The following is a 23,737-nucleotide window of genomic DNA, read 5'->3' as shown; positions in this document are numbered from 1 at the left end:
AAGAAAGAAGATACTGGGTTTATATCCCGCCATATACTCCGAATCTCAGAGCCACAGAGTGGTCACAATCTCCTTTACCTCCCCCCACCCCCCACAACAAACACCCTGTGAGGTAGGTGAGGCTGAGAGAGCTCTTACAGCAGCTTCCCTTTCAAGGACAACTCCTAGGAGAGCTATGGCCGACCCAAGGCCATTCCAGCAGCTGCAAGTGGAGGAATGGGGAATCAAACCCGGTTCTCCCAGATAAGAGTCTGTGCACTTAACCACTACACCAAACTGGAAAAAAGAAAGAAAAAAGGGGAGGGGGGGGAAAAATGGAGGGAAGAAGAGTATCTTGAACCTCCCCCTTCAAGGCTTTCCAGCAAGTGAGTCAAAAACCTGATGCAGCTAACTATAACTGAGCAACTTACTAATTAAGGGATTTTATGCTTGAATCAAGCAACTGATTCCCTCCTTGGGTAATGTGACTGTGTGTATGTATAAATGGTCAGGTTAAGGGTGGAGATTATGTGACTTGTAAAGTATTTCACAGGAACTCTTTCTGCCTTATTGTATTCTAACTTCTCCTTACAGCCAAGACTGAACAGTAAGAGACCCATTTGCGCCAAGACATTTTAAGTTATTTGTGCTTTTCAGTCTTTTGCTAATTATCCAACTAATTATCAGCCAACACAGACATTGCAGCTATTCACTGAAACAGGCTGCCATAGAGGCTCAAGTCCCAGAACACCACCGCAATGCATACCACTTCATAAAATGTTTATTTAGGATGGTAACACACGAGAAGTTGTCATGCATCAGCTCAATAAAAAAGAATCAATGCAAAGGTGAGAAAGAATAGTACTTGGTGCTGTTGTTTCAGGAATAAGGTTTATAAAAAAAATTACACTAAATCATTCAAAACTCACACTTGAAGCTAAACAGGGACATTGCTCATGAAGTTATTCATTTTTAAAAAGTTGCAGACATTGTTTTAAAAACCTGCCATCTCTAGAGTACTTCAAGTTGGACAACTATCACAGCATTCATCCTTAATGGTTGTTAATGTTGTTTGTTAAGAAAAAGAGGCTTCAAGCAACCACAAAATGTGAAACCGTTTCATCTTGTAAAAAAACCCCCAGAAGGGTCTGCTGCTAGCCTTACAAATAAACCCTCCACATTCAAGAACCCTGCATTGGCACCGCAGACTCCCAAGCGAATATCTTCAAAAGGTAACAGAGGTAGAGGGTGGTATGTGCTGGCAGACCCTATAGGAGGAGTTCCCTATTGGAAAAATGGGGTGGGGGGATCTCAGCTGAAAGAAAACTGATGAAATGGCAATATCCCAACTATGAACATTCTCTCCCATTTCTGGTCTTCCCTTCTCTTGACAACCTAAAATGTTCAGCTTTTGGAGGAAAAATAAATATAGTGGAATGGAATCTGAAATCAAAATTGTTACCATCCATCGGTCAGCACACATCTGTGTGCCCCAAAGAAAAGTCAGTAATTGTAAAAGAATCCTTGGAAAATAAAAAGCATTTGCACTTATTCCTGGTCATAAACAACCACGCACAAAAAAAAATCCTCACTTTTGGAACTATCCCAATTGAACCTACACACTGAATTAATTCACACAGTATTAAGTTTCTTTATGTAAAAAATCTTTATACATAGTAATAAAAAAAGACAGAGGGCAAAGATGCATCAAACAGAAGTCAGCTGGCTGTTCTCTGATCCTACAGAGCCCACCGATGACCCTCTGCAAGAAAAGGTTTGGGGACTTTCTGTCTCAAACATCTTCACCTTTTGCTTGTGGTCAGGATTGTTCTAAGCATCCAGAATGACAGATGCTGATGACTGGATTTTGGCACTTACGCTGGCAAACTGAGCTTCTTTCCTTTGAGTACTAAAGGAAAAAAGAAGAGGAACGCGTTATTAAATCACATGGGAACTGAACGAACAGTGAGAAACCAAAGCATAAAAGTTATTCGGATTTAAGTAGAATACGCTAGCGCATGATCCAACCCATTAAGACAGCTTTTAGGTCCCACTGAATTCAGTGGAAACATTTAATCCTCTAGGAAACTCAAGATTGCACAACAAAGTTTTCTTATCCAGGCACTGGCCAGGCTCAAGACTGGTGAACTTCTCATTTATGACATCACCCAAGCACATCCTGGGGCTTAGTTAAACATGTACTTAACTCCAAGATGAATGGGATGTTTCAAGTGCTTTTAGATGGTGCTCATCAGCATCTTCCATATCAGCCTAAGAGCCAATTATTACTAGGGGGAGAAAACTCTGCTTGCTATACTTTCAATCTGGCAGGTGAGGGTAGTGGTAGATACAGCTGAAGTTAGCAGCTTTGTATTTGGATTCTTAGCTGTTCAGGTTTTATGGACTTGTGAATTGTTCTGAACTCTTGCTCTTGGAAAAGCAAAAACACAAACTGCTCTTAATGTTGGCAGCTCTCTTTTTGAAGCAAGTGCTAGGAATGCCAATATTAACTACATACCTCCCTGCTCTTTCCAATTTAGGCCCTGAAACTGCTTCCATGGTGCAAGCAGCCATCAGGTTGGCAACTACAGCGTGAGTGAACATTTTCCATGATGGACCCACAATGAAAAAGTGGCTGCCATTTGGAAGAGTGCCCCCTTTGGAAGGGCTGTAAAGGTTTCTATTTTGAGACAAGCTTTTTAAAAAGTCAATGTGCTTAATTTTATCATGTGTTTGTTAGCTCCCTTGACCTGTCACTTATTTAAAGAAGTTTACAACATTCACTTCAGCACAGACATTCTCAAGGAAGGCTATAATAAAATAAAAGCAAAACAACTACAATAGGTCCCCCAGTATCTGCATTAGCCCATGAGATTCTCTGCTCTGGAAGCAAAACAGGACTGTCAACTCTCAAAATGAACTAGTCCTCAGCAGGTCTGCAGAAATGGTGATTGTACAATATTGTGTTTGTATCTTAATCCAGCTCAGATTGAGCGTTTGTGCTGCAAAAATATACCAAGGCACATGAATTCTACTTAACATGGTTATTTCCATAAACTGATAACATGCGAGTTTAGCAGGGATAACCAGTCCAACTTCCAGGTTTGCCACCTGAGAAAACATCCCAAAATTGCTCCCATCATTTGGTGCATGGGGAGGGGGGGAGGAATTAATTTCCATTTGGGATGCTCCCCAAAGGAACTCCCTCCCACTTCATTCCTTTCTACAGGAAACAGGAAAGTGACAAACAGCTTCATATTCCGATCAGATTAATCACATGGATCATTACCAGTTTTTGACATACAAATGTCTAAGGTTTCCAAGGCCCAGAAACCACAGTGAGCTATATGATGAATGTTAGGCATGAAAAAAATAACCAGCATGCATTGCTTTCAATGCTTATTTTCTGGCGTTTCTTTCCCCATAAATTGGAAAAGTGCAAGGTGAGATGCAGATCATGTGCAAAGCAGACTGTACCAAACAGCCAGCCAGTGTGGTGTAGTGGCTAAAGTGTTGGACTAGGATCTGGGAGACCCTGGTTTGAATCCCTGGTCTACCATGGAAGTTTGCTAGGTGACCTTGGGATAGTCACACACAGCCTCACAAGGTTGTTGTGAGGATAAAACAGGAGCGGAGAATGGTGTAAGCCTATCTGGGCCCCCACTCGGGAGAAAGGCAGGGTATGAATGTATATATTCCCTAAAGGGGGGCAGGGAGATAAAAAGGTAGGCCAGTTGATGGGTGGGAAGGAGAAAAAAGAAGCAGGGGAAAATGAGAATACAGGGGTTAAAAAGGGGAAAAGGGATACAGGAAAGCAAGGTGACTTCCACAAGTTCTTGCACATTACCTACTGTGCAACTGGGCCCAGCAGCCTCTGCTGCACAACTGAGCCATAATTAGCTACAAGGGGGACAGGAAGGAAGAAAGAAAAACTGAAGATGGGCAGATAAAGGTAGGTCAGCAGGTAGCTGGGAAGGAGAGAAAAAGCCAAGAAAAGGGGGAAGGTTATGGGGCTCTCAGGGGAGAGGAAGAAGAAACAGGGAAGGGAAAACAAGATGCTCCCTGCGAATCCTTGCAGGTCCCATTTGTCCAATCCAAAGCTGTACATGTTTGAGATGTTTGGAAAGATGGAACAATAAATTTAGCTAATTCCTGAAGGGAATATTAGAAAGGTTAACAATTCCAAATTCTCTCAATGGGATTTACTCCTGCTTATATGTGTACCAAGTCATTTGGATACAAAATGGAAAATACAGTTTCATGTTTTAATTACCTCGAGGTTGGACTACTGTAATGCCCTCTACATGGGGCTGCCCTTGTGCCGAACCTGGAAGTTGCAGTTAGTACAGAATGCCGCAGCCCGGTTATTGGGGCTCCCAAGATGGGAGCACATTCGGCCAGGGCTCCGGACTCTGCACTGGCTGCCAATAATATACCGAGTTCGGTACAAGGTGCTGGTTATTACCTTTAAAGCCCTATATGGCCTAGGACCTGCCTACCTTAGGGACCATCTCTCCCCACATGTTCCCCAGAGAGTACTGAGATCGGGATCTCAAAATCTGCTTGTTATCCCCGGGCTAAAGGAGGCCCGCCTGCAATCCACCAGGGACAGGGCCTTCTCCATAACATCTCCTTTCTGGTGGAACCAACTGCCAGAGGAGGTGAGGGCCCTGCGGGACCTTGGTCAGTTCCGCAGGGCCTGTAAGACAGCCCTCTTCTGGCTGGCTTATAATTAACTGGCATTGGAAGCTGAGTGTAGTTCTGATAGACCGCCGTTATATGTTTTATATGTTTTATTATTCTACTGTTTTAATTGTGTAAGATGTTTTAAATTCAAATTATGTTAGATTTTTATGTGTTGTGAGCCGCCCTGAGCCACTTTAGTGGGAAGGGCGGGATATAAATAAACTTGAAATTATGAGTATAATAAAGCCCCAATAACACCATATTGTAGTGGGGAACAACTGGAATTCCATGTGTTAAATAATGGCATCCTAAATTGCCAGGGGAGCTGCTATCCCAAGGAAGACTTGAGGAAATCAAAATCTGCAAAGATTGTGCCAGGCACACAAGGACATCCCCATTTAGGAAATGTTGCTTGCTTCACTCCCAGACTAAGATACCCAGAAATAATCAGAGTTGGAAGGGCCATACAGGCCATCTAGTCCAACCCCTACTCAATGCAGTATCAGCCTAAAGCACCCACAACAAGTGTCTGTCCAGATATTTTTGTGTCTCTTTGTGGCAGAAACCAGGGCTTTTTTTGAGCAGGAACATGGTTCTAGTTGGCTTGGTGTCAGGGGGTGGGACCTAATATGCAAATGAGTTCCTGCTGGGCTTTTTCTACAAAAAAAAGTCCTGGAAGAAACTATGGTGAATCACTGGATTCAGGTGCTGGCCACACTTGTCTGGGCAACAAAAACCCCCTCCAGGCATCCAAAATATCTGCCTTCCAAAAATGCTGAACAGCAAATTGAGTGTACATTGTTGAACATATATGAACATATGACGCTGCCTTATACTGAATCAGACCCTTGGTCCATCAAAGTCCGTATTGTCTTCTCAGTCTGGCAGCGACTCTCCAGGGTCTCAAGCTGAGGTTTTTCACGCCTTTTTGTCTGGACCCTTTTTAGTTGGAGATGCCAGGGATTGAACCTGGGACCTTCTGCTCCCCAAGCAGATACTCTACCACTGAGCCACCGTCCCTCCCCTAATTGACTGTTATTACAGCATAGGTCCTCATACTGATAGAAGAAGATGTAACATGCCCGTTAATATTTTGATAGGATTTTTTTGGTTTCTATTTCAATTGCCATTTGATCTGACACAGTTCAACGAAACAGCCACGTCTTACCTGAAGAAGAAGTCACAATACAGAATAGATTGGACCATGACTATGCATCTCATCCTTTACTATGGACTATGCAGCTTTTCAATCATCCAGGTCCAGTATGGAATTTTCTACAATTGGGACTTTTTAAACTTACAGCTGGAACACAACCTTGTGTTGACTATAGGATGTCTTATGTCTTTAAAGGAACCTATGTATTTTAAAATGCTGTTGGCTAAAGCTGTAAACTGCAACTGACTTAATATGCCTGTGGGCGTTTCCTGTGTGCCAGAGCCGAGACCACCGGCTCAGTTTACTATTATATAATTATTTCTTTATATCTATAAAATTTTGGGAATAAAAGTTATGTGTAAGATACTTTGACAATCGTTTCTCAGCAGTTATTTATTTTATTGGAGTCCCAAAAATACTGAACAGCAAACTGAGTGTACCCTGTTATTACGGCACAGTTCCTCATACTGATGAAAGCAGAAGAAGAGATTGGATTTATACCCCGCCCTTTGCTACCCAAAGGAGTCTCAAAGCGGCATACAAATCTCCTTTCCTTTCCCTTCCCCTCCCCACAACAGACACTCTGTGGGGTAGGTGGGGCTGAGAGAGCTCTCCCAGAACTGCTCTTGAGCAGAACAGCCTTGAGAGAACATGTGGCTGACCCCAGGTCACATCAGCAGGTGCATGTGGAGGAGTGGGGAATCAAACCTGGTTCTTCCAGATAAGAATCTGCACACTTAACCGCTACACCAAACTGCAAAGAATCTATGAGATCACACAGTTTATATTCTCAAATTTACAAGAATGGGATTAGCCACACATCCACCCTGGCCACATCTTACCTTTTGTAACATACAAATAGAAGAAGTCACAGTACAGAATAGTCTGGACTACGCCAGCCACCACGGCTATGAGATCGAAAAACCCCTCAAAGTAGTAGCGCCAAATCCAGTTGATAAGGTACAAGGCACGGTAGAGGCCCAAGAAGAAAAGGTAGTGGGTGGTGATGGTCTCTGCTTCTCCGGTTTTACTGATCATGAAAAGTTGAGGGAGGATAGCAACTGACTCCAGGTAGATGGAGAAGGTCCACAAGATCTGCAAGGAAAGAGGCAGGAAAGATGCTGAAACTGCACCATTGCCAGTCAAACCACTGGTCCACATAGCCCAGCATTAATTTGGACCAACACCAGATCTTTGAGGCCTGCTACCCAAGATCTTTTAACACAGAGGTATCACACTCATTTGTTACAAGGGCCAGATCTGACATGAATGCGGTGGAAAATTTTTGCCATGCGTACCAGAAATGTAGCATGAGGTACTAGAGACATAAACTTTATAAAAATGATTTCAGATGCTGAATGGCAACAGCAGGCTTGATTGGATTAGATGTGATATGCAGAGGAATAGTAGGCATGGAGATATCAGCCTTGGTAATGAGACACGAAATCAAGGTCTCAATTTGCTCCAGGAGGATTCAGTCCAGGATGATGCAAAGAATAAATGGACATAAGTCTGAAGCCAAAAGGCTGCTAAGGAAATTCATGAGAGCTCATACCCTACTACACATTTTGTTAGTCCTTAAGGTGCTGCTACTATTTCTACTGCTATTGGAAACCACAGTGTTGAAAAACCAGTAGGGAACATTTTAACCTTCCAGGACATTCAGCCTAATCCAAGAGTAGTAGTTCTCTTACAAAGGGATGTCAAAGGGAGATTAGAGAGACTGCTGAATTGCAATGGATAATGAAGCTCAAGACAATTAATCCTCCTGGACTGAATTGAGAAAAAGGTTTCTTCTCTCATTACCAATGCCTGCTGCTGCTGTTTGGCATCTGAAATCACTTCACTCTCCAAGATGGACTCACATTCTAGCTGTATTTAAAGAAGTGAGTGGAGACCCATGAAAATTCCTCCCCTGCTACCAGTTTTGTTAGTCCAAAATGCTACTCGCCTCTTACTCCCTTACATTAATAAAGACTGCAAACTGCACTGTTAGTTTTCTTTTTCTTTTTCCATCTGCTAGAACTGGAAGGGGGGAACTCTCCAAGTGAAATAATGTGTGGATTTCAGACTGGACAAAATCCACTCAGTGCTTGCGATGATAACAAAGCAGTTTAAAAGTGTGTGTGTGTGTGAAGGGGGGGGGGTTGATGTGAAGAAAGGCAACCAGTGAGGTGGGAGGGGAGAGAGGGAGATCACGTGTTGAACTAGAATATATGGAACCATGGGTGTAACGCCAGTGTTGAAATTCCTAATCAGGCTCTTTTAAAATGAAAATAAAATCTCAGATAGGCACACAGAAATCTAATCTGAAATTTTCAGAATAAACCAAAACAATTTTCCTTTAATTCCTCTTATTCCAGATGCCCCTCTTCCTTTTTAAATGTGCATGTGTGATCAAGTCTCAAAGTAAACCGCAGAGCCAGACAATTGTGCTTGTCAGAAGAATCTCCCTCTCTCTGAAGAAGTGTGCATGCACATGAAAGCTTATACCTGGAATAAAACTTCGTTGGTCATAAAGGTGTCATGGGACTCTATCGCTTTCTCAGGTGCTCTCTCTCTCCTTTCCCCTTCCTCCCCAAAGGAGGGGGAGATCTTAGCCAATGGAGGGAAGAGAGGCTTGGCAACAGAGAAGCAGCCCCAGAAGACAAGGCAGGAGAGAGGGACTGAGGAAGCTTTTTTCTGGCACATGCACACTTTCTCTCTTTCCTTCCCCCCTCCAAAGGAGGAAGGAGCTCTCAGCCATTGCAGTGAAGAGAAGCTTGACAACGCAGCAGCCCGGGAAGACAAAGCAGGAGAGAGCCAGTTGATCGTGGGCTGAATAACAGCCTTGCAGGGGTCGTTTCCAGCCTGCTGGCTGCATATTTCATACCCGTTTTAATGGGTTGCAATCATTCTGCAGCTTTCACCCCTATACATGTAAAACAGCTGTCAAAGAAACATCTTCGCACTCATGTACTAATGCATTTGCAATGCACTTGCATTCTCTGGAAAGGATGCGATAGCTAAAAAATGAACAAAATGAACTATCTTCAGTAAAAGTCCTCTCAAGCAAGAGCATGTGACCCTGAAAGTTTTCTTAAAGCACTCAATGCCAAAAGGCTGCTAAGAAAATTCATAGAACCATAGAGTTGAAAGGGACCTCCAGGGTCATCTAGTCCAACCCCCTGCACAATGCAGGAAACCCACAAATATTCCCACAAAACCCTCGAATTCACAGGATCTTCATTGCTGTCAGATGGCCATCTAGCCTCTGTTTAAAAACCTCCAAGGAAGGCAAACCCACCACCTCCCCAAGGAAACTTGTTCCACTGAGGAACCGCTCTAAAGGTCAGGAAGTTCTTCCAAATGATGAGCCAGAAACTCTTTTGATTTAATCTCAACCCATTGGTTCTGGTCCTATCTTCTGGGGCCACAGAAAACAATTCCACACCATCCTCTATAGGACAGCCCTTCAAGTACTTGAAGATGGTCATCATATCACCTGTCAGCCGCCTCCTCTCCAGGCTAAACATCCCCAGCTCCTTCAACCTTTCCTCATAGGACTTGGTCTCCAGACCCCTCACCATCTTTGTTGCCCTCCTCTGGGCCTGTTCCAGCTTGTCTATATCCTTCTTAAAATGTGGTGCCCAAAACTGAACATAATACTCCAAGTGAGGTCTTATCAGAGCAGAGTAAAGCGATACCATCATATCACGTGATCTGGACACTATACTTCTGTTGATACAGCCCATTTGCCTTTTAGCCACCGCATCACACTGTTGACTCAAGTTTAGCATATGATCCACTAAGACCCCGAGATCCTTTTTGCACATACTACTGATAAGACAAGTCTCTCCCATCCTATAACTATGCATTGGATTTTTCCTACCGAATTGCAGAACTTTACATTTATCCCTGTTAAAATTCATTTTATTGGTTTTAGCCCAGTTTTCCAGCCTGTCAAGGTCATCCTGTATCCTGTTTCTGTCTTCTACTGTATTTGCAACCCCTCCCAATTTAGTATTGGCAAATTAATAAGCATTCCCTCTATTCCTTCATCCAAATCGTTTATAAAGATGTTGAACAAAACAGGTCCCAGGACAGGTCCTTGAGGCACTCCACTTGTCACTCCTTTCCAAGAGGATGAGGAACCATTCACAAGCACTCTGTCAACCAGTTACAGATCCACCTAACGGTAACAGGATCCAAACCACATTTTACCAACTTGTCAACAAGGATAGTATGTGGAACCTTATCAAAAGCCTTACTGAAATCAAGATAAACGATGTCTGCAGCAAACTCCTGATCCAGCAAGGTAGTCACTTTCTCAAAAAAAGAGATCAGGTTAGTTTGACATGACTTAAGAAACCCTTGCTGGCTCTTAGTAATCACATTCATTCTTTCTAAACATTCCAGGACTGACTGTTTGATGATTTGTTCTAAAACCTATTTGACTTTTCATTTTTAGCAGAGTTGGACTTCCAACAGATGTCCGGGTAATTGAAATCTTCCATGATCACTGTATCCCTTCTCTTGGAAAACTTTGCAATCTGTTGTAGGAGTATCTCATCCAAGTCCTCTGCGTGGCTTGGTGGTCTATAGCAGACCCCCACAATAATATCACTTTTTCTTACTCCTGTTTTTACCCAGAGACTCTCAACTGAGCTGCCAAGCTCAGATTCACATATTTCCTCACAAGTATATACCTCCTTTACTGCTACACCTCCGCCCTTTCTCATTTGCCTGTCCCTTTTAAATAAGTTATACCCCTGAATCCTAATATTCCAGTTGTGAGTGTCATCCCACCAAGTTTCAGTAAGGCCTATTATGTTATAGTCTCCTTCCTGTATTAGGTCTTCTAGTTCTTCCTGTTTCCCATACTCTGTGCATTAGTGTAGAGACATCAGAATCCACATTTTATGCATCCTGAGGGTTTTGTTTCCATACAAACCTGCAAGTTCACATTACCTATCGTATGCACCACTCTCTGCAAATCTTTAATGTTCTTATCCCCAGTTTCTGGCATCATACGAGGCTTTGAATTATTGTTCCCCCATACAATTTAGTTTAAAGCCCTCCTTACTAGGTTAGCAATGCTGTTACCAAACACCCTTTCCCCTACCACCGTAAGGTGCAAAGCATCTCCCGATAGAAGACCACCATCTCAAAAGCGTAAGCTATGGTCCAGAAATCCGTATCTTTCCTGACGACACAATCGCCGTAACCAGTCGTTTGTTTGCAGTATTCTTCTTTATCGTCCTAAGCCACAGCCTTCAACAGGAAGAACTGACAAGAACACAACCTGTGCACCCAGCTCCTTCATCTTCTGACCCAAAGCCACATAGTCTTTTCTAATACGTTCAGGGCTATGACGGGCAGTATCTTTCATTCCCACGTGAATCAGCAAGAAAGGATAGTAATCCATGGGCTTGATAAGTCTTCCAATCCTTTCTGTCACCTGCTGAATGTGTGCACTCGGCAGACAGCAGACCTCTCGGAATGACAAGTCTGGTCGGCACACTTGGGCTCCACCCCTCTGAGCAAGGAGTCTCCAATCACCACCACCTTTCTCTTCCTATATTGGGGAGCAGAAGCTGAACCCAACGAAAACAGAAGTCCTTTGTCTGAGTCGTGGTGGCCTGGGAAGGGAAATCCCTTTACAAGCCTTTGATGGGGCGCCACTGATATCGGCGCCTAAAGTCAAAAGCTTGGGGGTGCTACTGGAGCCCAAATTGGCTATGGAGGCCCAGATAGCAGCCACTGCGAAATCCGCCTTTTTCCATCTTAGGTGGGCACGACAGCTGGCACCCTTCCTAGAGCACAGCGACTTAGCAACAGTGATTCATGCCACAGTCACCTCGAGACTAGACTACTGTAATGCCCTCTACAAGGGGCTGCCCATATCTTGAATCCGGAAGCTGCAGCTGGTGCAGAATGCTGCAGCCAGGCTGTTACTGGGTCTCTCTATTCGGGATCATGTGCAGCCGGAGCTGCCAATAGTATTCCGGATTTGCTACAATGTGCTGGTTATTACCTTTAAAGCCCTATATGGCCGAGGTCCTGTCTACCTTAGGGACTGTCTCTCCCCACATATTCCCCAGAGGGTACTGAGATCTGGATCACAAAATCTATTAGAAATTCCCGGGCCAAGGGAGGCGAGATTGAAGGCTACCAGAGAACGAGCCTTCTCTATTGCTGCCCCCCACTGGTGGAACCAACTCCCTGATGATGTTAGAGCCTTGCGGGACCTTGCCCAATTCCGCAAGGCTTGTAAAACAACACTTTTTCGAATGGCCTTCAACTAAAGTACAGAGCTGCTTAACATCATGGTATGGAACTTAGCACCAAAACTGTTTTTAAAATCTGTTCAATATTTAAAGTGTAATTGTTAATTTTAATTGATCTTACTGTAATTGTTTTTATTGCTTTATGGTTTTATTGTGGATATTTAATGATGTTGTTAGCCACCCTGAGCCTGCTTCGGCGGGGAGGGCGGGATATAGATGCGAAAAATAAATAATAATAAAATAAACTCTAGGTAATGCTCCCCAGCAGTTTTAGAAAAGCAAATCATGCTCACTCACGTTACCAGCAGCTCTGTTCTAGCTCTGGAAAGCATCTTCCTCTACTGCAGCTGAGCCACTTCTGCCTCTGGCAAGGATGAGCCTTGCAAATTAAAGGCTCAAGCCCCCACCCACCTCTGACACAGCAGCCAGAGCAACAGCAGAGGGTGGGTCCAGCAATTACCCCCAGGCAAACAAGCTCTCCTCACTCAGCAACAACTACACAAAAGCAATCAGAAACCCCTCTCCAGCAGGCACCAAGCACTCACACAGTCCCTCCCACAGCAACCCTAGGTAATGCTCCCCAGCAAAATCAAAGTATTCAGTGCTACTGATGGTTTTGCCATTTGGCATCTAGCTACCTGATATATTCACTGTGGCAAAAATAGCCATGAGTCAGCTACGATCATCACAATTTCTAGAAAAATGCTGTAACATGGCAAAGCCTCAGGATTTGAAAATGATAAAACTTGTCATCCAAGTGATTTGTTCTCTTGCCCCCAGATTAGGATTTCCTTGGAGGAAGGAGAACCACACTACAATTTGCAATCCCTGATGTAACACCAAGCTACAGTTTTTCATTACCGAGGAGGTGATTGATTGCCAAATGACATGCAGGAGGAGAGAAAGCATGAGGACGCACTGGGTGGACTCTATTTTTCCTAACACTGGTGCTTTTTGCAAGCCATCCGGAGCCTTCCCCTGTTGCAAGAGGCTCCTTGTCCTGGAACTGACAGGGGAACTGATCTGGGGGATCCAGCCCAATGCACCTTAATGCAAATTCTTGACTACTGAGAATCTTGAAACTCCTTCAGGGAAAGGCTAAGAAGGGACTGTCAATCACAGGCCAACTTTTCTATGGATTGTTTTTTATCTCTGCTGATCTGGCCTTTCAGTAGTTGACTCTCCCTAGTGATTCAGAACAGGAAAAGCAGGAGCAACTCTCTTGAGGGGCTGAAACACCGATATCAGCAAGGGATGTAGCAAAGCAGAAAAAGTCATCACAACCTCTATTCCTCCCCCTCCCCCAGCCTGGGCTACCTCAACTTACCTTGAACAGAGGAATCCATACCTTCCTCATTTAGTTCCTTAAAACAAATCTCCAGACCACTTGCCATATACAATATAAAGCAGTATAAATCTTTCATGGCAGTAGATTGCCCCCAAAATACAACAGCTATCACACACAATATCAGTGGGTTAACTAAAATATACCACGTCTATCACCATTCCCCTCATTTTTAACAGAACACTACAAAAAAAATTGTAAAGGGAATGCAAGCACCAGGTAGTTATTGGTGACGTCACATCAGGACGTTTTCTTGGCAGACTTTTACGAGGTGGTTTGCCATTGCCTTCCCCAGTCACATACGCTTTACCCCCAGAGAGCTAGGTACCCAATTTACCAACCTTGAAAGGATGGAAGGCTTGAGCCAGCTACCTGAGCCCAGCTTCCGCCTGGATGGAACTCAGGTTGTGAGCAGAGCTTGGACTGCATTACTGCAGCTTACCACTCTGCACCATGGGGTTCCTTAAAAAGACTGTAGGTCCTCTCAATGGTTAATGGTTACATTAATTATAATGGCAACAAACATTTCAGGTGCCATCTGAGGAAGTTAAATTAAAAGGAAACAAAAGACTAGAGAGCCAGATGAAATTTCTCACCACTCTTGTTTTATGAACTAAACACAGGGTTGCCAGGTCCCTGCAAATCACCGGGAGGGAGGAACGGAGTGTTCTGGGAGTGGGGCTGGGCTCAGCCCCCAAACAGCAACATCTCTGACATGTTGCCATCACTTCCATGTGATGTCACCATGTTGGGGATGTTGCACAGTGACAGAAACAAACAGAAGCTCCAAAAATCAGGGGATTCCCTGCCCCCACCTGGGGAATGGGAACCTAACTGAATACACTGTGAACAACAGAAGAATCAATACAGTTTAAAGTAACTGGGATCATGGCTGCTCTAGAACACCAATAAGCAGGTTCTTGGTAAGATTCTGGGGTCCCAACACTGTCTTGTCAAATAGGATCATTGTACCTATGGCCTCTCCCAAAGCCACATATTCTGTGGTTTAAGATCATGGCTGAGAGTTACTGATTGTGTGGTTACATTAATTATAATGTAAACACAGAGAGCGACTCACCAGAAAAATAGCTGTAAAGATTAGACTCCTAGCAGGACAGAATTGTTCGTTCTCTTCCACATTATTTCAGCCAATCAAATTTTTTTAAAGTCAGAGTCTGAAATCCAAGTCCTGTCCTATAAAGACAAAATTCAACCTTGCCTATGTGACAATAACTGAAATTCAGCTACCTTGAAAACGGCAATTTTGTTACCTTTTTCTCATGCTGTATTATTTAGATTTTATTCATAATTTTGCACATTTCTTTAAATTTACATATATTTATTTATTTATTCGGGATTTATAAATAAATAAAATAAATATATTAGCACACACAAACTTCTGGATTTCATTCAGTGTATTCATTATATTTTTATAATACTGTCTCTCTTTGTATGGTTTATTTTTTGCAGCCCCCCCATCCCATTTGGGTACACTAGCCTTGGGCTGGCTCCTGTGGATTGAAAGTGCCTTTAGCCTCTGCCATTCAGGGAAAACAAGTTTTGTGCCTGATAGTCAAAGTGAGCCTGTCTGTTGTTCCAACTGAATGATCTACACATTTGCTCTCTGCTACTTTTGACTACATTGGTCAGGCCCTCCCTCTCCCCTAAGAAGTTCAGGTTCTCTCCACCCCCCCCCCCCCAAAAAAAATCTGGCAATTTCAAGTATCACCCTTGGGACTGCAAAGAAGCATCCCTGCATGCACCTCCTTTCTGGAATCCAGGAGAGCCCTGTTTTTTAAAAAAAAAATTATGACCAGCAGCATGGACATATTAAAGGTGCACATAAAAGCACCGTTTTAGGGTAAGAACCTCAGAGAAGGAGAAGCAAAGAAGCTTGCTTAATGTTGCTCACACCTTAACCTGACTGCACAGGCTGAACAGTCCAAAACCCTAAATAGGAATGCAGGAAACCTGCAAAAAGTAATTCTCAAGCCACAGTGCCAAACATTTAAAAAGCATGCAGTTTAATAATCTAGCCACTCCTGTGTCTGTATAATTCCTTATTTTATAAGTCCCTCCTCTCTTCTGCTTCCTGCCTTGTAGCTCGCCAGACCCTGACAAACAAACAGGGCCTATTAAGAGCTTTCCCCACAACCCAGCAAACAATCCAGCCAGTAACCAATGACAAATACCTGGCTTCCTTTCCACCCACCTCCCAGGCGCAATTTTATTCAATTCTAAGCCAAGCAACTCAGTATTGAATGGATCTTAATTATAACATACAAACATTCTGTTCCTTTCAGTTTTTTCAGTTTTTTATGTCACACCAGAACCCATAGCAACCTAAGGAAAATAAAGACACTGACCTCCAGAGGAGAGAAGTCATGATTGACGAGGAATGACAGCCCACCAACTGGAACCACAAGGAACTCCACTCTGAAAGTATCATGGTTTCCATCGTAGGTAGCCTTAAATTTCATGTAGATCAGGTAGACTGTGGCATACGAACAAGCAATGTAGATGAGCTTAAAATAAAATAAATTAAAAGGTAAGGAGAATATCATAACGTGTTTATCAGGCTTTTAGTCTGGACTTCTACCATTTAAACAGAAACATTAGCATACACAATAAGAGACTGAAAGGATCTTTGTTGCTTGTTCAATACTAGAATATATTATATTAGAATGTAGAACATGAGAAGCCATGTTGGATCAGGCCAATGGCCCATCCAGTCCAACGCTCTGTGTCACACAATGGCCCAAAAAAATTATATACACACATATATACACACACTGTGGCTAATAGCCACTGATGGACCTCTGCTCCATATTTTTATCTAACCCCCTCTTGAAGCTGTCTATGCTTGTAGCCGCCACCACCTCCTGTGACAGTGAATTCCACATGTTAATCACCCTTTGGGTGAAGATGTGCTTCCTTTTATCCGTTTTAACCTGACTGCTCAGCAATTTCACTGAATGCCCACGAGTTCTTGTATTGTGAGAAAGGGAGAAAAGTACTTCTTTCTCTACTTTCTTCATCCCATGCATTATCTTGTAAACCTCTATCATGTCACCACGCAGTAGACGTTTCTCCAAGCTAAAGAGCCCCAAGCGTTTTAACCTTTCTTCATAGGGAAAGTGTTCCAACCCTTTAATCATTCTAGTTGCCCTTTTCTGGACTTTTTCCAATGCTCTAATATCCTTTTTTGAGGTGCGGTGACCAGAACTGCACACAGTATTCCAAATGAGACCGCACCATCAATTTATACAGGGGCATTATGATACTGGCTGATTTGTTTTCAATTCCCTTCCTAATAATTCCCAGCATGGCGTTGGCCTTTTTTATTGCAAATGCACACTGTCTTGACATTTTCAGTGAGTTATCTACCACTACCCCAAGATCTCTCTCTTGGTCAGTCTCTGCCAGTTCACACCCCCATCAACTTGTATTTGTAGCTGGGATTCTTGGCCCCAATGTGCATTACTTTGCACTTGGCCACATTGAACCTCATCTGCCACATTGACGCCCACTCACCCAGCCTCAACAGATCCCTTTGGAGTGCCACACAATCCTCTCTGGTTCTCACCACCCTGAACAATTTAGTGTCATCTGCAAACTTGGCCACTTCACTGCTTACTCCCAACTCCAAATCATTTATGAACAGGTTAAAGAGCATGGGACCCAGTACTGAGCCCTGCGGCACCCCACTGCATACCGTCCTCCACTGCGAAGACTGCCCATTTATACTCACTCTCTGCTCCCTATTAATTAGCCAGTTTTTGATCCACAAGAGGACCTGTCCTTTTACTCCATGACTCTCGAGCTTTCTAAGGAGCCTTTGAAGAGATCAAATTACCTGCTTCCTAAAATTACCTATTGATTGATGTGACCTCATGACCTATCAATCCAAAAATATCACCATTTGAAATTCACTAAAAACAATGCCTACTCTGTTTGCATCCCATTGATTCCTGTCCACTTGCCCAACCAGGAGCCAGTAAAGGCATTTGTGTAGTTGATGATGTTTACAAGTAACTGACTATGCACATGCCATATTCTTGTGAGCAGTAAGAGACTGAAACAACTATGAATAGAAAAACTGCTGCTTGTGTGATGAACTGCTGCTTGTGTGATGAACTCTGCCACTAACAGATAAGAAGTTTTTAAATGTTTGCATTAGCTCTAATGTTGAAACCTAATTGGAAGTAGCACAGAATTCAGTGGAACTTAAAGTCAGCTCATTACAGGTCACAAATGTTCTTAAACATCATTCCAAGCAAACCTTGTGGTTCTGGTTTAGTCATGTGAGAAAAAATTGCAGTGTGGTAGAGTATCCAACCAGGATCTGAGAGACCCAGGTTCAAATTCTGACTCTGCTATGGAAGGTGGCTGGGTGACCCTGGTCAGCCACTCTCCCTCAGCTTAACCTACTTCACAGGGTTGTTGTAATCAGTGTTCCCCCTAAGCTGAATTAGTCTGAGCTAGCTCGCAGTTTTTTAGATTTTTGTCTTAGCTCAAGAAAAATGGCCCCAGAGCAAACTAATTTATGCAGTAGCTCACAACTTTAATTCCAGTAGCTCACAAAGTAGAATTTTTGTTCACAAGACTCCACAGCTTAGAGGAAGCATTGGTTGTAATGATAAAATAAAGCAGAGAAGCATGTAAACTGCGTTAGGCCTCTATTGGGGAAAATGGCAGCATATAAATAATACATAAAGATGTAATGGCCGACAACAATACGGATAGGAAACTGAAATGAGGTACGAACAACCGGCTAAACCACAAAAACTATCAATCTTCTGCTTTTAGTGTCTGATCTAATCTTCTGTTCTTCAGTACTTCTTGTCCAGCCCTCTTCCCACTATTACAGCTAGGCAAATTTTTTTCAAGCCACAGAGAAGCAGCACAGAAAGTCAGGAAAGGTTCCAGTTCACTTTACCCATCAGCTCTTTTCAAAGACTTCCACACTCCTGACTTTGTATAAGGATGGGGGAGAAAAGTTAATACATAACTGTAAGGCAAAGCACCCCTAGCCTCCCCTCAAGAGTTAATGTAAACAGCAACAGGCCTGGTCCATCCAGCAGGTCTTATCTTTGAGGCTAAATTGGAAGTGTGGTGATTAGCTTCCCATGAGCTTCCTGTGATGGGAGGGGGAGACAAGGTAATCTTCTAGAGGAGGGTTTCCCAAACTTTTTTTCCCCGTGGCCCGGTTATTTTTACACTTCTCTTTCATGGCCCACTAAAATTTGGGGGTGGAGCCAGGAGACTTTGGGAGTGGAGCCAGGGGACAGGAAATGACGTACAAACATGCTTAAAACTTGCAATACTTTATTTAGAAAAGGTAGGAGAATAGTGGGATTTTGCAATGCAATTTTAAAAATAAAACTTCAAGAAAAAGCACAAGGATCACACAGCAGAAAACTGAAAATATAAAATGCTCTCAGCCTGGGAAAACATGAAATGGGAGGGCATTTCAAGCTTTTCCCCCCACCAAAGTCTACTCAGATTAGTAATGGGAAGGAAGGAAGGAAGGAAGGAAGGAAGGAAGGAAGGAAGGAAGGAAGGAAGGAAGGAAGGAAGGAAGGAAGGAAGGAAGGAAGGAAGGAAGGAAGGAAGGAAGGAAGGAAGGAAGGAAGGAAGGAAGGTTGACAGAAAGAGAGAAAGAGAGAAGGGGAGTGAGAAATAAAGCAAATAGACAGGGAAAAAGACTGACTGACTGACAGACAGACAGAGAAAGGGAGAAAGGGAGGGGAAGAGAGTTGGAAACAAACAGAGGAAAAAAGAAAAAAGAGAAAGAAAATAGGAAGGAAGAAAACAGGAGAGAAGGAGTAAAAGGAAGCAAAAAAGAAAGAAAGAAAAAGAAAAGAAAAGAAAAGAAAAGAAAAGAAAAGAAAAGAAAAGAAAAGAAAAATGGAAAGAAAGGTGATGGGAGTAACTCACCTTTAACTGCTGACTTTCTGCGCCACGCAGCTTGGCCCGCTGAGTGCCACCCAGCAGTGGGAAGCCCAGAGGCTGCTGGGCGAACGTGGCAGGGCCTACTGAGCCCCGCCCGGCAGCAAGAAGCCTAGAGGTCGCTGGGCAAATGTGGCAGGGCCCGCTGAGCCCCACTGGGCAGCGGGATGTCACAAGGAGGTCTCCGCAACCCGGTATTGAGGCTTCCGTGGCCCGGTGTTGGGTCACAACTCTGCAGATGGGAAATGCCGTTCTAGAGGCTTCTCCTGAAAACACATCCTGATTGGATGTCATCCTCAGCTGTTGTGGCTGGGCCCAAAAATTATAATTGAGCTAAGGCCCTGAAGAAGAGAGACTGCTGGGATTTAGACAGACACAAGGCCTGAACTTTGAATTGCAATTGATAGTAATGTTGGGGATGCCTAATATTTGGTCTTTGATCTTTGAATTTAAGGTTTGTGCCATCTAATGCAAATTCTGGATAGTGTTAGATATAGTTAAGTTATTTTCCTTGATGAATGGTTTTAGAGTAACGTGCTGGCTATAACAGAAGTTTTCACATTGACAGAAATTGAAATAAACTTTACAAATCTTTTTAAAAAAAATAAACACTGGTCTGGATACCTGGGAACAACTGCCTTCAGGACCCATAGGGTTCAGTCTGGGACTCCTTGACAATAACCTACGACTGACCCATTCTGTCTAGCATGACCCCAGGAGATGATCCCCCAGCCAGCTTCATCAAGCTCATGGTACAGGCAAGATGCAAACAACTTATCCTTGGCACCTGCACAGTGGCATAACAGTGGCAACAGGAAACAACATCTTATACCACCTTCCTAGGCATCTTTCCTTGCTTAACTCCCACTTTACTCTGCTCCCCTCTTTCTACCTTTCCAGTCCTCATACTCTACCTTCTTATTCCATATTTGTTTGTACAAACATGCAAAGCTTAGTACATCAGTGAACATCAGTTTTCTCTTAATCTACTCTAGAATTTTGAGTGAAAAAGGAAACACTGCAGAACTCCAGTCTCATGTCAATACCAAATGGTGTGGAACTTGAGATTCTGTGTACTTCTCTCTGCTAGTAGAGACCAAAACACATATTGGCAGTAGTTATGTGAAGAAGAAAAAAAAAGATCTAGGTCTCTCTAACTTTTCAACCTGCAAGCTGCTACATGGATTCATCTTTGCCTTGCAAGATATAAAAAAGAACTTTCATTGTGGCTATAGACAAAAGCACAGCTCCATGCAAGTTTAGCTGAAATGAAGAAGACTGCAGATTTATACCCCATCTCTCTCTGAATCAGAGACCTACAGAGACTGAATCAGTGGCTTACAATTTCCTATATCTTCTCCCCCCACAACAGACACCCTGTGAGGTGGGTGTGGCTGAGAGGGCTCTCACAGCAGCTGCCCTTTCAAGGACAACTCCTGCAAGAGTTATGGCTGACCCAAGGCCATTCCAGCAGCTGCAAGTGCAGGAGTGGGGAATCAAACCCGGTTCTCCCAAATAAGAGTCCGCACACTTAACCACTACACCAAACTGGCTCTGAATAACATTTGAAAGGCTTGTGGCATGTTTACACGTGTTGAATATTGAAAATCAAACCCAGTAATCATTTGGTAAAACAAATTAAAACTAAATTTTAGAGGATCAACTCTTAATGGAAGACAGGCCCAGAGGTGTAGTGTACAATCTACAAGGACTGTTAAGGGGCACCTCAGTTTTTCCCATATCCCTTTTCCCACATTGCTTTCTCTTTCCCTCCTCCTGGCAGCCCTCCTATCCTCACCTTTCCCTGCTCTTCTCCTCATACATCAGCTAACCTGCATCTGCCCTCCATCTTCAAGTATATTTATTAAATTTACACTCCACCTTTCTCCACAATAAGCTTTTAAAGCAGCTGACATCATTCTCTTCCATCTTATCCTCACAAAAGCCACATGAGGCAGGTTAGGTAGACAGAGTGTGATTGGTCCAAGGTCGCCCAATTAAGATTCCATGGCAGAATGAGGATCTAAACCTGGGTCTCCAGATCCTACTCTGAAACTTTAATCAGTGACTACATGGTGTGTGGGGTAGCTGCTGTTTTATTATTTATTTATTTATATTTCTATCAAGCACTTCCCACCGAAGCCGACTCAGGGTGGGTTACAATTAATGTTCCCTGTAAGATGCAGCATCTTATGAGCAAAAATTCTACTTTGTGAGCTACTGGTATTAAAGTTGTGAGCTACTGCATAAATTATTGTGCTCTGGGGTCATCCTTCCTGAGCTAAGACAAAAATATGTGAGCTAGGAGCTAAAAATCTGTGGGCTAACTCACGCTAACTCAGCTGAGAGGTGACACTGGTTACAATGTAAGGATTCATAAAAAGAACCACATCTAAAATTACATCAATGAAAACTTTAGTGAACACAGTGAGATGGTATCACATTACACAAAGACTAACAGTAGTCCTGAAAAGGGTCCTGCCCCCATTTAAATTTTTGTAAGTCAGGTCTGATGAGTGGGTTTCCAGGTCGTCAGAGCCAGAGAGCAAAGCAATTCTCATGGTAGTTTAAGCCAATCGTTGGGACAGGCAGCTTGAGCAGGAGGGGTCAAGCATATTGGATGTCCACTGCCTCAACTAAAGCCTGGCAGAACAGCTCTCTTTTACAGGCCCTGCAGAACTGTAGCAGGTCCCACAGGGCCCTGATCTTTAACGGAAGCTGATTTCACCTGGCTGAGGCTAGACGGATGTCTTCTGGGCTATTCATTACCAGCAAATGTCAGTCAGCCAACCATAAGGCCCCTCAGGGTACATAAGGGAAGAAGCAGTCCCGCAGGTATGTTCGTCCCTTGGCTGCTCACAACCTCAAAGGTTAGAACAAACACCTTGAGATGGATGCAGAACTCTACTGGCAGCCAGTGCAGTCTGCACAACACCAGCTGAATGTGTGCCCACAAAGACTAACAGGCGCAAGCAGCTAGGTCTGGGTGAGTCCTACAATTTGCTTGATAGCAAGACATCTGATGGCTGCTCTTGGGCCTGGCCACGTAAGTCCTCGTTCAAAGGCCAAAAGAGCCCTGAAAAAGGTCCTGTCCCCGTTCCCTACCTTTTACTGACAGAAACCAAAGCTGGCAATGTTGTTATGGTTGCCTACCAATGGTGATTGAGGCACTCGTTTCTTTAAGCTCCAGACACTACTTCCATTAGCTTGTGTTTTTTTTAAGTTCACATTTTTCTGTAAACCTGGGGCTTTTTCTCAGGATTGCAAAAAGAGCTGTCTTGGCTCCAGACTCTGAATTTAAGTATTCACAATTTCCGCCTGTTAAGAATTAGATATATTGAGATTTTATATATAAAACCTCTACCCTCCTCTTACAAGGGGTTCCCCATATAACAGAAGAATCAGATCCATATTTGTTCAGCTTCAGCAGCTTGGCAACATCGTGAGCGCTCACACTGCTCTCTGGGCCTGCCTCAAAGTATTTACTGTTACGACACCATATTAGACTCCCCACTTTACTCCAAGTTGTTTTACCCAATTGAGAACCGATACGCATATAAAGCTTTTATAATGCAGCCAGGTACACATCTGAATGCACTCAAACCCAGTGACAAGGAGGCACAGAACACATTCAATATGAATTTTTACCATAAAAACAGAGTTGGAAGAGACCCCCCAGGGTCATCTAGTCCAACCCCCTGAACAATGCAGGAAACACAAATACCTCCCTCTAAATTCACAGGATCCGCATTGCTGTCAGATGGCCATCTAAGCCTCTGTTTAAAAGTTTCCAGGGAAGAAGAGCCCATCACCTCTCGAAGAAGCCTGTTCCACTGAGGAACCGCTCTGTCAGGAAGTTCTTCCTAATTTTGAGCCGGAAACCATGACTGGATAGAGATTCATTCTCATTCTTTTTCATGTGTGTACACACACACAAGCTGTTTTTATTCTAAGCAAGAGTGACCTCAAAAATAACAGCCAGGGTTCAGTAACATTCAATAGTTAATCTGACAGGGGCAGATAGTTTGGTGTAGTGGTCAAGAACGGCAGACTCTGATCAGGAGACCCAGGTTTGATTCTCCACTCCTCCACATGCAGTCATGTCACCTTGAGTCAGCCACAGTTAAACGAAAGATCTGTTCTCTCAGAGCTTTCTCAGCCCCACTTACTTCACAGGGTGTCTGTTGTAGGAGAGGAAGGGAAGGAGACTGTAAGCTGCTCAGAGGCTCCAAGTGAAGGGCGAGGTATAAATCCAACTTTTCTTCTTCCATAGTAGAAAGGAGGCGTTGTTTTAAGCAGCAGTACATTTACAGGACCACAGAGTCACGGCAAGAGTGCAGTGGATGTGGA

General features: G+C 43.5%; 1 protein-coding gene across 1 annotated transcript in view; it reads right to left on the bottom strand.

Moving 5' to 3' along the window:
• Window positions 1-742: 742 nt before the first annotated feature.
• Window positions 743-23,737, bottom strand: part of KDELR2 (KDEL endoplasmic reticulum protein retention receptor 2) — a 29,406-nt gene continuing 6,411 nt past the window's right edge. Inside the window, exons 3-5 of the mRNA XM_060260484.1 lie at window positions 15,802-15,960; window positions 6,664-6,916; window positions 743-1,888 (exon numbers count right to left, since the gene is read on the bottom strand). Coding sequence (XP_060116467.1) covers window positions 1,854-1,888; window positions 6,664-6,916; window positions 15,802-15,960 — 447 coding nt within the window. The 3' untranslated portion in view covers window positions 743-1,853. The remainder of the gene's footprint in view (window positions 1,889-6,663; window positions 6,917-15,801; window positions 15,961-23,737) is intronic.

Source organism: Heteronotia binoei, chromosome 20 (assembly GCF_032191835.1).
Source record: "Heteronotia binoei isolate CCM8104 ecotype False Entrance Well chromosome 20, APGP_CSIRO_Hbin_v1, whole genome shotgun sequence".
Classification (NCBI taxonomy): domain Eukaryota; kingdom Metazoa; phylum Chordata; class Lepidosauria; order Squamata; family Gekkonidae; genus Heteronotia; species Heteronotia binoei.
This window is presented reverse-complemented; position numbering and strand designations above follow the sequence as displayed.